The sequence below is a fragment of the Saccoglossus kowalevskii genome, chromosome 15 (genome assembly GCF_978046115.1).
Source record: "Saccoglossus kowalevskii chromosome 15, keSacKowa6.1, whole genome shotgun sequence".
Lineage (NCBI taxonomy): Eukaryota > Metazoa > Hemichordata > Enteropneusta > Harrimaniidae > Saccoglossus > Saccoglossus kowalevskii.
The window spans coordinates 10,282,515-10,300,116 of NC_140655.1; the positions used below are offsets into that span (position 1 = coordinate 10,282,515).

General features: G+C 36.7%; 1 protein-coding gene across 1 annotated transcript; it reads right to left on the reverse strand.

Annotated features, from left to right (window-relative positions):
- Positions 1-308: 308 nt before the first annotated feature.
- On the reverse strand, positions 309-13,859 carry LOC102802671 (C-type mannose receptor 2-like). The gene is made up of 10 exons (XM_085508413.1): positions 13,837-13,859; positions 13,116-13,206; positions 11,708-11,922; positions 8,997-9,144; positions 8,419-8,486; positions 3,033-3,099; positions 2,724-2,929; positions 1,868-2,015; positions 937-1,011; positions 309-398 (listed from the first exon to the last, which is right to left on the reverse strand). Exons 2-9 carry the CDS (start codon positions 13,171-13,173, stop codon positions 941-943), a joined length of 981 nt encoding a protein of 326 aa, XP_085364539.1. The 5' UTR covers positions 13,174-13,206; positions 13,837-13,859; the 3' UTR covers positions 309-398; positions 937-940.
- Between the last annotated feature and the right edge of the window lie 3,743 nt (positions 13,860-17,602).

Here is a 17,602-nt window from a genome sequence, read left to right on the forward strand (position 1 = left end):
CTGAAAAAAACTAAAAAATGGCAAAAACAAATATAGAATATTGATGCATTCTCGAATTTATAATTAATTTGTGTGGGAATTATTTTCTTTCAATTGAAATCATTCCTATTTTTACCTTAACTTTGCTGTATTAAGATACAATGGAAATTGCTCGCATGGTTAGGACATGTGATTTATACATTCTTATTGACACTACCCGGATGTATGACCTCTATGCATAATGCACATAGTCTGACCTTTTAAACGGAAGTGAGAGCGCCACCAGTGTTGGAAGTGTGCAGACATATCCAACACAGCGAAGGCATGGGTTCTGAATATACGAGTATTGTTTTATTCATTAAGGTATTTGTATATATAATCACTTTGAAGTCATCTTAGATTGTCTTCAACAACGGTACCTGAAAATAAAACATTATAGATGTTAATCTCTTGTTTATCGAATGTACTGGTTAGTTAGCACGTGTTTGAATTTTATGTACTGTAAAATACTTTATTTTAGCTGGAATTAATTTTCGCTGAAAAAACTTCGGGTGTTTTGTATGGAATTTATTTTCACTGAAAATAGCGAAAATTAATGATTCTAAGCGAAAATTTAAATAACAACGATTGGAACACATAATGACCAGCACTTTGAGCAGAAAAGTCATCTATCATTTACTGTTCATAATCAAATGTCAGTAACACCTCAGAAATGTGTGGTTTGACAACAATGAAAAAAAAGAAGAAAAAAAAGAGAAAAAACAAAGAGTTCTGATTACACGTGAACGTGACGCTTTCAAGTGGCAAATATTTTATTTGCTTCAAGAGGACATTTTCCCCACTTTTTACGACAAGGTTTCCTCGTCTGATTTGGTGAGCACAAATGTTGCGCACCTTTTATCTATAAAAAAAACCCGTCAGCATGTAGTTATTTTTGAACCTAATAGCGCCACTTACCGGTTCACAGAACTTTGGCTTTACACACAAAATAATATTCGTTCAAACAGTCTTCATCTTCCCATGTCTGATCACCTGTGTGTAGTCAATGACGTACGTTATTACATTATGACGTCACATGTAACCCTAGATTAATAGGTGATTTACCGTTCACTGCGAGATCTCGCGTTATGCGTGAAAAGCGTGGATCTATCGGCTGCTGTAATAATTGAAGAATTTGATTTTGAACATGACTATTTTTTCAATGTTCAAATGCTGTGCTTCTACGGGGGAGCATGATGTTTGGATACACTTACTTCAGAAAAAATGACGATTAAATGTATAGCACATTATTAAGCCCGGAGATACCCAATTGATACTTTTGACTTTATCAAATGCGACGTTTTGACGCCACTACGACGCCGTGATATTTGTTTGTCCAGTTTTTACGTTCGATTTCACGCGCAACGCGGGATCTCACAGTGCGCAGAAAATAGTTTATTGTTACATACAACATTGTATCTGACCACCTGTGTGTATTAAAAGAAGTACGCTATCACACTGTGACTTCACGTGAAGCCCTCGTTTAACACGTTAAAGGGCGGTAGTCGTCGCGTCACGCATGCTCGAGATATATGGGTCTCATATAAACAAAGATGGCAAATTTGACTGTTGCGCAGATCAACGAGTACAAACTGGGACGCCACGAAGCTTTAATTAGTTTTTTTAGGTGTTTGGAAGGTATCAAAGGAGTCACCGGCGGTAATTAGTGCAATTCGCACACAGGTCAAACCTCATACTTGTGATTCCCATTTGAAAAGCGCATTGGATTGCGGGAAAATCAATGTTTATCAAAACAATGGTCGCACATGCGCAGCGCGACGACTGCCGCGCTTTAATACAATAATGGCATAATGTATGTGCAAGGGAAGACACTAGATGCGTCACCTACCACTGCCTACAACAGCCTCGTTCTTTTGCATAGCACACGAAACATCCCCATCCAATAATCCCGAGGATTCTCCATCTGGTTGTCCTTCTTCCCAATTCGTGTACACTAAATCAGTTCCGTCACTCCATTGCCAAGTTAATGAATCATCCTGAATATGTAAATATACGTATTAATTAATTCCATTCAAATGTTTTGTTTTGCTATTTGATTCAAGATGTCCAACTGACTTATTTCTAGAAGTGTTCGCTTTGGCTGAACAAAACGTGTATTTCAAAGTATCACCACATTTGTAGCATGCTGAATCTCAGACAACCGGGTGAATGCACCGGGTTTCATGAAGGCGTGAAATTCAAAATGGCGATCGAAAATTAAACAGCTTGACTAATCGCAACCCTTGGCGGATGAATACAACTCGTATTATATTGCACTGAGGTCAGTTTAACCTTTAACTCTGCATTCGCATTTTAAAGTTCTGTGACAAACGACAAAGATATTACTAAATTTATTTCACAAACAAATTTAGTGGGATTTATCTTTTCCGTTCATGGAGTAAATCGGTCAATAATTAAAAAAAACATGCAAAAATTCATGGGCATTTGATTTGAATTAACACAATGATATCTCGTTTATCTGAAGCCATCAACAAATGACACGTATCCTTCAGCGATAAAAACCCTACCCACAAATCCTGGCATGTATTTTGAATATCAATTTGTTCAAGTTTATCTTTCCCGGGACCGCCAATATCTGCCCATTTTCATGCGTTTTATCTATAATCAATAGATTTTGAACATAATTTTACATCAACATTTTAACCAAATATAACTTTTGGCTGCGGTAGGAGATGGGACTTTACCTTCTTATTAAACCCTATCCACAAATCCCAGTCAGATGAACACGCGCCGGCCACAAACTCATTTTCATCAAGAGTGTGTATCGACGCTAAGTAACCAAAGTGATTTTTGCATATATAATCAGCGTGCTCCCACGTAGTAGCGGGTTGCATACACCCGTAACAGTGTCCGAGGTATTCGGACCACCCATCAAGGCACGCTGATTTCACTGAATACAAGAAGAGAAAATAAATTATTCAGGTTATTGATTATTCGTTTCGTAACTATAGATGCATACCAAGAAATATCGCGAGATAAACTCATGTACACACCTAATACAGGTGATGCCATTGCACCAATTAAGATGAACAACATAACTTGTCTCGTCATCTTGGCGTTCTGCAAGAGACATGAAATGGTTATAGTGCAAATAATTTGAGTCGCATATACAATTTAACACAAACAAACAAACATTTGCACCTGTCGTTGTAGCAGCGATGTTTGACATGCTAAGTTAGTCATTTTGTTTTAAAGAAAATTTGTAAATTTGTAAAGTAGAGCAAATCATTCAATAGAATCAATTAATACAGCTCAACATATATTGTAATAAATATTTCAAATGAATTTAACTAGTCGACTGAGAACGTCACATAAATTACTTTTTAGTCACACAAACTGCTGAACAAGGAATTTCCAATATGTCTAGAAACTGTTCAATTTACAATAACATTCAATTTGTTTACCATATATACATACACTTGGCACCACCAATGTCATTGGTTTAATATTACTTGTTTCAAACATTTCGGAGAATTTGACAAGAATACAGCCGAGGACCCTTTAACCATATTATTCTACACATATACCACCGTGTCCTAAAGTTCAAACTGTTTGCATAGATCTGAAGTCAATGGAATAATCCTACCTTCGAGTTCAATATGGTAAAATTGGAAGAAATTAACAACTGCGTGTGAATGATGGAATAGATATTTTTTTTATTTTTGTCACCATATCTGTATCTCTATCAAACATGTCAGTGACACGTTGTGGAATAGCAAACATTTCCCACGAATCGTGCAAATGGTGCCGCCAACGTTTCACGTCGATATCATATATATCAGTCAACGTTGTTGGCTACCACTAAAAATAGTAACTCCTGCCAAAGCGGAGGGTCATTCAGCTGACTTGTTCAGTGACTTTAATGGTATCGTGGTGTTGAATATATATTCTTATATTCTTTTTTGAAATGCATTTCTGCTGCGATTTAGTCAAAATTGTAATGGGATATTTTATCAGTTTTCTTTGATACAATCTCTGACAAATTACCGCACACCAAATCCATTCGTCTTGTGACGTTCATCTGGGGATGAGAGAACATCCCGTCGCCAATAATAGAGCTAGCAAATAATATTCTACTCAAACATCGCTCGGCTCAAACAAAGAAAAGTGTTTTATCTATTTTACCAACACGACAATCTCAAAATAAATCGAATAATTGTATATTGATGTACTGTGAAAATATAAAATCAAGGGAGAACAAAAATACAACAACAGCAAACGTCTACATGATTCTGTAGCATTTGAATCACCTGCCAGTTGACAACTATGGGCATGCAATTTATTATTCAAGTGGGTGGACTTTTGTACTGACATGCCTCACACGATTTGGTGGTTTTTCAAAGGCTAAAGGTCAAGACATGCAAATTTATAGTGGGCGAACAGGAATAGTAGTGAAAATGTTCTGGAGTCTATTTTCGGTAGTGTAGCAGAGAAAACATACGAAGGTAGATGGACTATTGAATTCATTCAAAATCTTAAAGGCTGTCTTAAATTGAAAATTATAGAAGCCTTCATTCAAAAGAAAAGAATTTAAATAAAGGAGGAAAAACAAGTTTCTAGCATGGGATTTGTTTGATCTATAAATGATCCTCTACACTATGGAGTTTTTTTTTTCACTGTGAGATACCCCAAAATAGTTGCCATTCAGTCATTTTGAAATAAATCTAAATCTCCGTAAAAATATCCATATTACATCAAAACCGTTCTGTAAAAATACTTACTGAAGAAAGCTGAACACACTGTGTGCTGTTGGGTTGGTGTAGAAAGTCGGCTTTTTTTTTTTTTTTTTTTTTTTTACAAAGAATTTGATTTTATGACTCATAAATTAGAAAATCTGGCGTGACCACAGGGAGCCCAGGAACTACAATCAACTGAACGCAGTCCATATGAGCATGAGGGGGGGGGGGTATGAAGGCTCTAGAAAGCTCACATTCTTTAAATTGAAAAAAAAAAAAAAAACAGTCAAAAAGAATGAAAAATAAAATTATTAAAAATGTACAGCTTGAAGAATATTGGTTGCTCTTTCAAATTTCGCCAAAACCTTGCCTATATTTTACCGATATCTACAGAATAAATCAACAAAACTACACAATTTGACTACATTTACGAACAATTAGCGGTTACACAGAAAGCAATGCACAGTTGGAGGCGTGGCCTGTTCAAAATGTGTCAAGAACCAATCACAAGACTGGTTACGAACCACTGCGAGTTCACGACACGGTTAGCCTCGCTCAAGAACAACAGTTTGAAATTACGTTTGCCGCTATAATATTTCATACTTGCCAGGCTATACTTGCATCACTACAATTATAAAACTGTTTACGAAAACAATAAAGCAAATAAATTCAAAAACCTTCTCGGTAGAACTATGAAGTCATTCAATTATTTACGACAAACGAGGGTACAGTCACCTGTAGTGCGTTTGTCTTACTGTCCGATTTTGGCTAAATTCGCGCTCCGCCGCCTCTTTACACTAGTTTTTATGCACGGAATTTGATACCTTTTTTTGCCAACAGCATGAAAAGAAACCCCAAACAGATAACACTTCAGATGGGAATCTGTCGCACTCACTTTCACACTGTAACACTTTTCAGCAAAAAGTGATGTAACCTGGTAACATGTAGATATGTTCCTTAGATTCATGTGATAGTATAGTTGTATATTTATAATTGTGTTGCAATTAGCAACAAATAAAACCCCAAAATGAATATATTTTAGATGACCATAATATTTATATTTAAACTATCTCCAATATTTTGTTGAATGTGACTTTTATAGTATCTTGCTTGTACTCACCGACATTTACAGTACCTTGCTAGCAGTCGCCGCCTCTGAAGACATTTACAATACACTGCTGTAACTCGCCACTACGGACAGGGAAATGAAATCACAAAATGGATGAAAACGGAGAACCTAGGGGGTGCCAAGAGAAAAGCTGAGAACAGAAGTTTGTGGCGCAGTATTGTTGTTAACTTTCAAATCGAAGAAGGCACTGGATGATGATGATATAACGAAACAATACATTGGCCAGAGGAAACGCCAACACAGGTCAACTGAAACAAACTAAAACCAATGATGATCGTCACTGCATGGCGTCACAGTTCACTCACCCAGATAAACATAATTATCAGTGAAAAGCGGACACTATGAATGAAATATATCACTGAATCGACGACAGTGTGCCTGTTGCTGACACAATTTCCTGCATTTATGAAATGAGACGTTCAAAATGATAGCCATCGCCAAACTACGATGACGCACAATGATTACTTCATAAGTGCAATCTTACAAAAGACAATCACACAGTAACCAACAATATATACAAAAAATAAGATAACATATGGTGTTAGAATATGGGGCTCCATATAAACACGTCTCCAAATCCAGGCTTACTGCTGCCTGGTACACAGTCAGCTGGCGCACACGTGACTATATGGGGGCCGCCATCTTGAATGCGGCATAAAACCAAGATGGCGGCCCCCATATAGTAAATATCGCATTTATTTTATAATCACGTGTGCGCCAGCTGAATGTGGCATCTAGGGGCAGTTTTTCAGAACAACTACTATATAAATTCCGAAACGCGTTCGGAAATTATGTAAAGCTTTGATAATAATCAAATCTGTGTTTGAAATTTCACCACCTTCAGATTACTGAGTACGAAAATTTGCCGGCAAGCAGAAACGTACATACCTGGATTTCTCATCAATTCCTTTCTTGCTCCATGTTTCTCTGGTAATATTTTTTCGGTTAGTTGCCTTTTCTAACACTTAAAGATGTGTATTTTGGCTTGGATTAATTTCAACTCATCAGACGAACAAAACTTGTATATTACATAATACTGTTTCATTTTCTCTTCTGAAATATCGTTTTTGCAAGGTATTTTTTCTGACTTGAAATGGTTTTGTCAGTGTTGAATTAGTAATTCTGGCCAATGTTTGACCAAGTAAATGAATTTGATTTTTTATGAAAATTGTTCTCGTTCCGGTTTACTGTCGCAATATTGTTTCCGAGTTATATTATCCATGGCTTTACTTTATTGTGTACATATGTCGTGTTTGTGTTGACTGTGTAATTATGGTTAACTTTTCACCAGACATACTAGTTAGATAAAACTTCTATTTAAAAAAAAAACACTATTATTCTTGTTCCATTTCCCCCTGCAAATATTGACTGTTATTTCTGGGGATTAACTTACTTTTACTGGTCCTGTTAGTGTTGACCCTAGTTTTAGTTAACTTGTCATCAGTCAAACTAGTTGGATTGTTCATAAAACATATTCTTGTTCATTTGTCATTCAAAAATAGCATTTTAGATAGACATTTCTGGGGCTTGGGTTGTTATGCACTGGACCTGCTAGTGTTACTTTTTACCAGACATTATTAGATGGATAAAACTGTTCATAAAAATTATTCTTGTTCCATTTTCCTCTGGAAATATTGTCTTTGACGGCAATATCTGGGACTTGAATTTATTGTGTACAAGTCTTGTGTGTGCAATTCTGGTTAACTTTTGTTCAACCTGGTTTGTAGCCATCAAGTTTTATTTTAATTAACAGCTTTTTGTTTGGAATTAAATTCACCAGTGAACTATCTTTACAAGCAAAAAACAACGCATATAAAGCATCCATTCAATCAATGTGCTGCTTGTGTGTTCTTTCTGCATTTGCATGTTTGTTCAGTTTTTCTCTCCATTCCAAGATATGCAATATTATAACATTACTTTATTACCCGTTGAGTCTGAAAAGATGTTGCTTGTGGTGATGCATATTTCAGTGACCACACCATAATTAATCAGCCTGGCTCAAACCGCAATACAATAAATATGGGAAACACTCAGTTACAGTCACATGTACAATACGAGAAATGGAGGACGCAACGATTGTGATTATGACGTGACTTTTTCCGAACCATCCTGACAATGTGCTGCTACATTGTTTGTACTTAAAGGGCGGTGGTCGTCGCGTCGCGTCCTGTTTGATATGGGACTAATAATGACGTATAGAACGCTTGTAAAATGTACGGTCACGGCCCTTTAAGTCAAGTTGAAAGTCAAATTCTAGAACTCTGGTTGACCTTGTGTAAAAGTGCATACAAACATATTTAAGCATTATAATATTCATAATTTAATAATTTAATAATAATTCTTCAAATCATTTTTTTTAAAGTTCTACTTTGTAAAATAAAACACTTCATTACGTTTCTTAACGAGGTGAACACCAGTTTGTAGATTTTAGTTACCATCTGAAAATATAAAATAAATAATTGCAATATGGATTTTAAACGCATGAGATTGTTTTCCCATCATCTGAATAAATAATATGAATATGAATAACAAAAGAAAGATCTACTCACCATAACAATATACATGTTACTGGGCCTCATGTAGTTTGGACTTGCAAGTGAAAGCGTGTTCGTCGTTGCAGTTTTCATCAACCCATTCGCCACCTAGTTAAACAATACAAATAATAGTAAACCATTCCCTTCTGGCAGGATGGCTTTATTTTAAATCGGTCACTTTGCGAAGAGAGACGAAAAAATACTGAATGACCATGGCGACCATCAAGACCGAGACAATAATGATATAAACGCTGATTTGTATGCTGATATTTCATAATCGGCAGTCCTAAACATCCAAACCAACATCACTGTTTTAGACCAAAAGGAATTGATATGAATGAGCAACTTTAGTCTAATTTATTTCCCAACGTCTCAATAACCCCGTTCATTGGAAGTCCCTCTACCGGCGTACAACAATAATGTAGTGTAAACATGTTTTGCTTGTTTGTAATAAACGTACATTCGTCATACTAGTTCACACTACAAATAACATTCATTCTCACGTGGGTATACATTTTGGTGTCGTGATAGAAACAAATTTCAGTATTTCGGTCAATTAGAGATAAAAAAAAATACTTCTGTGAATTCTGTTTTAATGGCACAAGTTCTATTATTTACCCGAGCCAGGTAACGGAATTAGTAGTTCATTGGATTGCATAGCGCAACTGACGTCCCCGTCAATCAAACCAGATTCACCATCTGGTTGTCCAGACTCCCAGTTAGTGTATTCAACTGCCGTGCTATCAGACCATGTCCATATCCCCTCCTGCTCAGGTCAAATGTATTATTATGAATTAAATACGTCGTATATTGACATGCACACAATATTGTACATAAGATGGTATTTTTTAGTATTTAATGTGGTATTTGCATTCTACTTTATCTGGAAATGAGAATTCCAAATTTGGAGAAAACCATGTTGTATATTCATAATAAGTAAAACAACAGATACTGATCAGTCATTGTAATAGACCATTTTCCGAACAATTGCGAGATCTCGCGAGATGCATGAAAGACGCGCGTCGAACGTCTGCCGCAAAAATCGATTTGATTTTGAACTAGAATTTCTTTATTTCGCAGCTTACATTGACCGGCCGATCTTCGACAGAGGAATATTGCTTCCGAATACCCTTACTTAATCGAAATTGCCTATCATCAAATGTGAACAGCACATTATTAAGCATGGAAATGTCCCCGAAATACTTTCGCGTTTGTCGAATCCCACGCGATGTTTGACGCGACTACGACGCTATGACCTTTGTTTGTCCTGTTTTTACGTTCGATTTCACGCATAACGCGTGATTCTCGCAGTGTACTGAAAATGGTCTATTTCATAAAACTCAAAAAGCTAGGTTTTACATTTATTAATACAACCTGGAAATACGTACAGTATTGAGACAACAATGAATATTTTGCCAGAATTGCAAAGACCCAATCTCTTTTGTATGGCTAGACCTAAATTATAATAAATTATAATTGCACGTGTCTGAGACTCATAGGGAAACTAGTTAATATCTCCATCTCAATTTGAAAAAAAATGTTGGGGTGGTGAGGTATTTATTTTAGGGTTGTGTGATGAATTTGTTTGCGCGTATCTGTTGTTCGACTTATTTAGTTGATAACTTGTGAATGACGGTGTTATGTCTGTCATCGTTTAGGCGAGGTCCTGGACGGAACTCGACTCAGTGATTTGGAACTAATTAGGATATAACCGTCGCTATCCGGACTACTATTTCTGGCAGTTGGTATTCGCAGTTATTAATGTAGTGAACGATTAATCAAAAGATAGGACGTGTTCAGTACTTAGTGTGATTGGCTGTGTGCTGGCCGAATGTGTGAAATGTGTGAATGTGAATGTGTGTGCCTTAGAGTCTTTTAACTGCTTTGTAATTGGTTAAGGTTTTGAAAGTGAATAAAGTTGTTTTAGTTGGTCTTGGCGAGAACACCACGAGAGACGCAGTCTTGGGGCAGTCTTGGGCCAGCCTTGCGATAGTCTTGGGGACTTTTCCCCAGGGCGCTGAGTCTTATAGAGTACTCGACTGACCGACTAAAGACGAGAGTTGAAACGTATTTCGTTGTGTGTGCCTTATTTGACTGTAAAGTTTAAGTGACGTTCCCGATCCCGTACCTCAAGCAGACGAGATATAGAGACCAGACGAGATTCCCCCCTGGCACGTTGGAGAACCCAGAGGAGAAGAATCCCCCCTGATAGTTGTATTAGTAAAGTAAAAATAAAAAAAACTAATTTTATGAACTTAAGCCATACAACCTGGGCATACTCTTAGTTAGAGGATATAAACGACAAGCAAGGGTATTTGTACGAGACCTCCTAGCATATTTGGCGGGAAATTATAATTGAGCGTAAGAATTAATGTTCACAATTTCAAAAAAGTATACTTTTTGTACTGAATATGTATACAACTAATTTACTATTGTAGTAAAATTTAATTTCAAAGTATAATGGTTAGATGACATGCCAGCTACAGTAAAAACCTCCCCAGATGAGACAACATCCCATTGTGCGGTCAGAATATGGGGTCTGCCTGAGTTCTTTGTCTCCACTTCCTCTAACTATGATCTCCGTCATATTTTAAGAAATATTTACATGGCAGAGAATTATGTCAGGCAAATAACCTACAACCAGGTAAAAGGAGATGACCAAGAGGATAAAATTCAGTTGAGTTGGCACTCCAACCCGGCGTTATTAAAAATGGTCGAGCGGTGTGAGCTCTCCAACACTTGTCAGGTCTCTACTCGAAGAAATTCTGAATCCGGGTCGTCGTGTGGTTGTTAAAAAAACAATAGCTACAACTAGTAAATTTAACCGCCGAGTGATGTTGCCGTGTAGGCTGGTGATATTAGATATCCTACCAATAGAAATCGCATGCTTTTTCAGGCTGATTACTCTGTCGACAAGATATTGAGAAACCAGGTGGTATTAAACCAACATTCTGATGTTCCAGGTCACTGGCATATATACGAAGTCCTACCAATGTAATTGACAGTCGTTGGGCTTCAGCTAAGAAATTTGACAGTGACAATACTGTGGCATTTGTTGCCAATACTGTAAAATATCCGATCCGTTAAAGCTTAGATGATAGTATTTCATCTATTTCGTAACACAAACTGTATTAATTGACAGCTACTCGTTAGGTGTCTGGTGATCATAACATTCAATCCCGTGTATATTTCAGTCATTACAAAATGTCAAATTACGACAGATTATAACAAAATTATACAGTTTATATATATTATAATAGTGGGTAACCATGGCAATTTATGTCACACTAAAATATTTTTAAATTTTAAGTAACAAAACCATACTGTACCCAGCCTTTGTCATTGTAACCGATCCACAAATCAAAAAGACTTGCGCACACTTCGTTGATTTTATCATTTTCTTGTCTGCTATGAATGGATGCCAAGTAGCCATTGTAATTCTTGCAAATCGTATCAGCGTCCTCCCACGTTTTTGGCTCTAGAAAGCAGTAGTAGCAATGATCCTGCCATTCGGTCCATCCCCTCGGACATTCTGTCAAAAGTGCTTAACAGGACAAGAACAAACTCTAATATTACATTATTACACTGTGTTTTATTATAATTATACTATATTTTGTTATTACACTATGTTTTGTTATTACACTATGTGTTGTTATTACACTATGTACTGTCACCTAGCTAATTAGTAGTTATGTATATGTGTATTCGTTGTGTACTATGTATTAGTATGTATTATGTACTATGAGGATACCGCAAAGTATGCACGAAGACAGAACAACGGAAGTATCGATCGCGCAGTGGAGGTCGATGCGACCGCGCACTGTCTGAGTGAATTCTTTGCAGTAACCTCGCAATAACTTTATTATTATACATTTTTTCTTCCCAAGGATACATCATGGGAATGCCGAAATGCAAAACGTTTAGAACAGATTTAGCGAACTCTTTGTGTGGGGTCCGGTTAAGCACTGGGGCAGCCATGTCTGTTTTTATTATTAGAGGACGCTTACGCGCGTAATCGTTCCATATTTGGAATTCGCATTTCCTTATATGGTAGGATAAAACTACCCCGTAAAATACCGTAAAATTGCGACACGCTGTAACTTATGGCGTTACGGTGACAGATGTATAATAATAGTATGTATTATGTACTGGTATGTATGTGTCAGTATGTAATATGTAGTAGCAGTATTAGTATCAGTGTGTAATATTATAAACGGAGAAGAATTAGTGTACATTGAAGACAAACACCTTTGAACTACTTTAATACGAATGCACGTATTTGATCACCGACGTTAGTTTATGCGTTTTAAAAAGATACGGGAGCAGATAACAGTATATAAGAATCGAGATCTCGCAATACCAAATTTATTTAATCGAGAGTAATTATTTTGACCGGAGCTTTTGGACAAATGAAAATTACTACTATTATACTATTAGTATAGATTCATCGTGAAAAACACGGTGCAGCCAAAATATTTGTGTGATATTATTGTTATTAGGTATTAGTATACATTGCCTGGGTTCTTACATGACTGAGATACAAGTACGTTGAATAATTGTTTTTAGACGTACATGGCCGACGAGATCTCGTTGTGAGCGAGATTTGTTTTGCTCATCAAATAGTGTTCATTTCTCGTCGTCATCACGTTATATGTTTCCCGAAGTTCATTGCGACTGACTAACTAACATTTCACAATGTAAATCCACGTTCATATCTCACCAATATATTTAACTTACCGGTAGTAGAAGCACTCGTTACGGTTAGGACCACAATAACAATACCAAATAAACCCATATTGCCGCTGCAAGTCACAGTAGTTATAGATTTCTGTGTATTAAACACCACAACCACGTAGTAAGTCATGCTTGTTTCACATTATACTTTACTGATAGCGTAGTAAGTACTACTATGTGCAACATTGGTATAACGATGAGTAAGTAATAGGTACTTCTTGTACAGGCTTGATCAGTTTTGAAAAAAAACGTCTCTACAGTAACAACATTTTATATAAAGATTATATAAAGTAAATTACATAAAGTATTCATGAAAAGGAAATGCCACGCCTTTGTCAAATTAAAAAAGCAAATACCAAGCGAAAGAAAAACTGAACTTGAATAATTCCACCGTCTGACGTTCCTAATTAAGCCATATAGGGCCATGCTATGTTATTTAAAAAAGATTCCAATACATTTTTCCTTTTGTTCTCCTTCAGCTTCCATGCACCCAAATTATTCACATACATTCCCTAATGTGAAATTGCTACGGTATGTAGGAATTTAGTATCATTGTAGATGGATGTCCCCTTTTCTTTCACATAAATTATATCAGATAATTATACCAAACGTAACTTATGAAAATAACACCTACTACAAAACGGGGGATTCATTTAGTCTGAATGACCACATTGACGATCATATACATAAACGTTTTTCGGAAAGCCATATTAAACGTGCTCACCTTACGAATTCAAGTTTTCCAATACATATAGGTGAGAGGTAAAAACCAAAGTACTGTGGGTAATTATGCACATGTTAATCAATATGTATCCACTGTGTCAAGTTGAAGGACCACTGGGTTGTGTTGATTTAATGATACAACAGCTGCGAAGTTCTCTTACGTTTGGGGGTAGATGCGAGTACAATGATTTGAATGCCGATATCATTGAGGGGACTAAAAGGGCACAACCTCAATGACTAAGAAAGACACTTTGATCAATTGATGACTTGCGGAGTTCAGGGTCACGTGGTATTTTCGTCCGAGTAAGTCATACAATCAGCTGTCTCGTTCGCAGACAGTCGTATTAGTCGTACTAAATTGTATTTGTATGTAACACCAATGCATGGTAGCAATGTTTTGATTGAAACATCGAAAGTTGCCTTTATTTCACTTATGTTTGTGTATGTATGATACGGTGATCATGCGCATGCGCACTATGTGTGCAACTGCAATTATTTTGCTGACGTAATCGGACAGAATAATGTCACGAACCTCCAAATTGACTTTGACATTATGACAATTACTAAATGTTGTACCGGTCACTGGTAGCATGGTGGTTGTCGCTCCAGACTAATGATCGGTAGACCCATGTTCAAATCCTACCTTAGGCTGAACATCAAAGGGTCAACCCCTACCCTGGGTGAGTGTGCCACAGACTCAATGGGAAGGCCAATTCCACTGGCCGAGATTCATTCACTAACGAATGCGACTTTGGGGGAACCTTTGTTAAGGTCCGCAGGTGCTTGTGTTCGACCGAGCCTGGTTGACGCCAGGATAGCGCATTAAAATTGCCATTTGACAGAGAGATGGCCACACAGCCCTGTCATGTAGTCCCAAACATGAATATGACTTCTGTGGCAAAATGCACTATGTGTCAGCACTAGCACTTGCAATTTGCACATACAAAAAAAAATAAAAAGTCAGGAGAGACAACAGTGACAATCTGTCGCCTGGCACAAACATATTTAAAAAAAAAAAAAAAAAAAAAAAAGTTGTACCTGACATCAGGGCTGGTGAACATTGTTGCAGTCCTCCTTCCCAGATTAGAAAACACCCAAAAACAAATATTTTCCACATCCACTTTAAAAATCACATCCAGAACTTACAGCCACTGGTGGCGTTGTAAAGTTTCTAAATCTTAAATTTCTAAAGGACTTGAAGGGGAAGTCAAGGCAAACAACAAAAAGCTCTACAAGTGTAAGAGAATGCAATTTACAGTTTTTTATATCACTTTTCATTCTCTGGATATTTAACTTTTAATCAGTATTATGTAGTCTGCCTTCTTGTTTCTCCAGCAAAGGATTTTGGGTAAAGTGCGACACCATATCCACTGTTGTAAATTCTGTCAAATTTTCGTTGTGTATGTATCGAATTGTATTAATGGAAATTAGAATGTTACAAATACACAACACGTAAAGATATTGCCAAAAACGTAAAATAAATTAACATCGTTATTTTGATTGTTAAAAATAGAATGACACTTTTTTGCTCCCTTTTTGTAGTCAGGTTATTTTAACCTGTATAACCTACTCGCATCGATACATTGTATACAATATACGACAAATTGAGCTTTAGGTAGAAAAACACAAAAAATGAATATTTTTAGTTCTGTTGCCATGGCAACTATTTTATATGCATTTTCGACACTGGTACATTATATTCTACCATACTCTAAATGTTCAGCTAATTTGACGTTCAACTTTCGAAGTTATAGATAAAATCATTTTCTCAATTTCTCAGTGGATATGATGTCATACTTTACCCATAATCCTTTGCTGAAGAGTCAAGATGATGGACTGCATAAACTGATGAAAAGTTGAATATCTAGAGAATGAATGCTCTCGACGAGATATCGGCGGCCATTTTAGTCTAGAGTTTATTCAGACGTTCGATAAAAAATGTACATTGGGAAGAATCACAGTTTGTTGTTTTTATTTGTTGTGACTTTCGACTCCATAACCATAATGTAATGACCATGTTTGCTTATTGTTTTGTCCAATTTCAATTTTTACAGACAAAAGAATTATATTTCCAAAATGACACAAAATAACCAATATCAAACATTGAAAGTGCTGCCAAGTGAAGTAGTTTTTAAATTGCCAACAAACAAGTAATTTGACTAATTAAAAATTGTGTGCAATTGTGTCTGATTATTGCTTTGAGTGGTCAACGTTCTATTCTAAATTCTATAGAAAATCATCTTGAGTGAAATACATGTATTTCCTTTTTTTTATTGATGACTGGTTTTTTCTCACAGTATGTTTCACTCATGGTGCACATGGTGAAGAATTGGTTCGATTTTTATTTGGCAACGATTCACATCTCGACGGCTGTGCACTCAGTTGACGATAGTAGACAGAATTTTAAAGGGTTGTATCGTCGGTGTTCCTATGTAAAACTTTATTTGTATGTATGTATGTATGTATGTATGTACCACCAGTAAATGATATTTTATATAGAAATGACACGATAATAACATAACTAACTGCACCTCAATCAGTGGCGGCGGCACCGGGGGCAGAGGGGCCGGTCGCCCACCCGAAAATATGTTGGGCGCGTCACCGCCAAATCAAGCTGAAACCCTTTGTGTCAGCAAAATTGTCCCCTCATAATGCAGGAAATAGCGTTTCAGAGAGTCTAGATTTCAGATGTCGCCCTCTTATGTAAAATTTCGTGTCGTCGGCTCTGTCAATAGCCTGAGACAACCTCAGGCAACCATACCGGGATGTTGAACCAGCAAAGGTAGCCCATTGTTATGTAACGTACAGTGAATCAAGGCGGCAATTCACATTCCGGTGACAGCTCCCACGTGGCGCCTACAGTTAATCACTATGCTAGTTCAGCATAAAACATACGTAGCTACAGACTGTACAAAAGCGGCACTACAAATTTTCAAGGAAGTTAGTTATTGTCTAACATATTACAAAATCGTGGCTGCAATAATCTGACGAAGAGGACATTCTGCCCTATTTCTACTTTGTTATCATGAAAAGAACGAGAATCAATAAAATTGTATAATTATTAAAGAAAGGGAAAAACTATAAGCAAAACGATTAGTACAAAATATGGTTTTGAATACGGTACATAATTTGCCCTGGTTTTGTTTCCATGGCAACAACCAAATCGCTTGAAATATTTTTTTTTACTTCCTGATCAAACACAAATGGTAACAAATAACGTATTGCGGAAGCAATAGGCTTTGTGTCTGGAACGCAAGCGATAGTGCGCCATCAACGGAGCTGATGTGCGTAATGTGATGTCACTTCTTGTTGCGCGAGGTGTGACGTCACTCCATCTTCAAGGCGTCACAACAGAAATGTAAGTGGTCTTTCTTAGTGTGGTAAATTGTGGAAATAATATTCATTTTATATTGATCTCCGCTTCACTTGGTATATTTATCAACCTTAATACATCCAAGATTTGAATGAAGGTGGTTTGGTGTGGTATATCATTTGAATTTCATTCCTAGAAGCGTTTTGAATTTGTAGTCTGCGGCAGTTTCTTTTGCTTAATTCGACCGCCATTTTATTACGTGTAAGGTGAAGGATGTGTGCGGCAAAAAAAACCAAAAAAAAAACCAACGGTTCTTATTTTAGGACACTCGTTTGTAAGGCGACTCAAAACTTTTGTGCATGAGGACCAACAGCAATATAATGTGTCACCAACTTTCGATTTGAGTCAAATTGTTATTTATTTCCATGGTGTTGGTGGACGAACGGTATCGTCG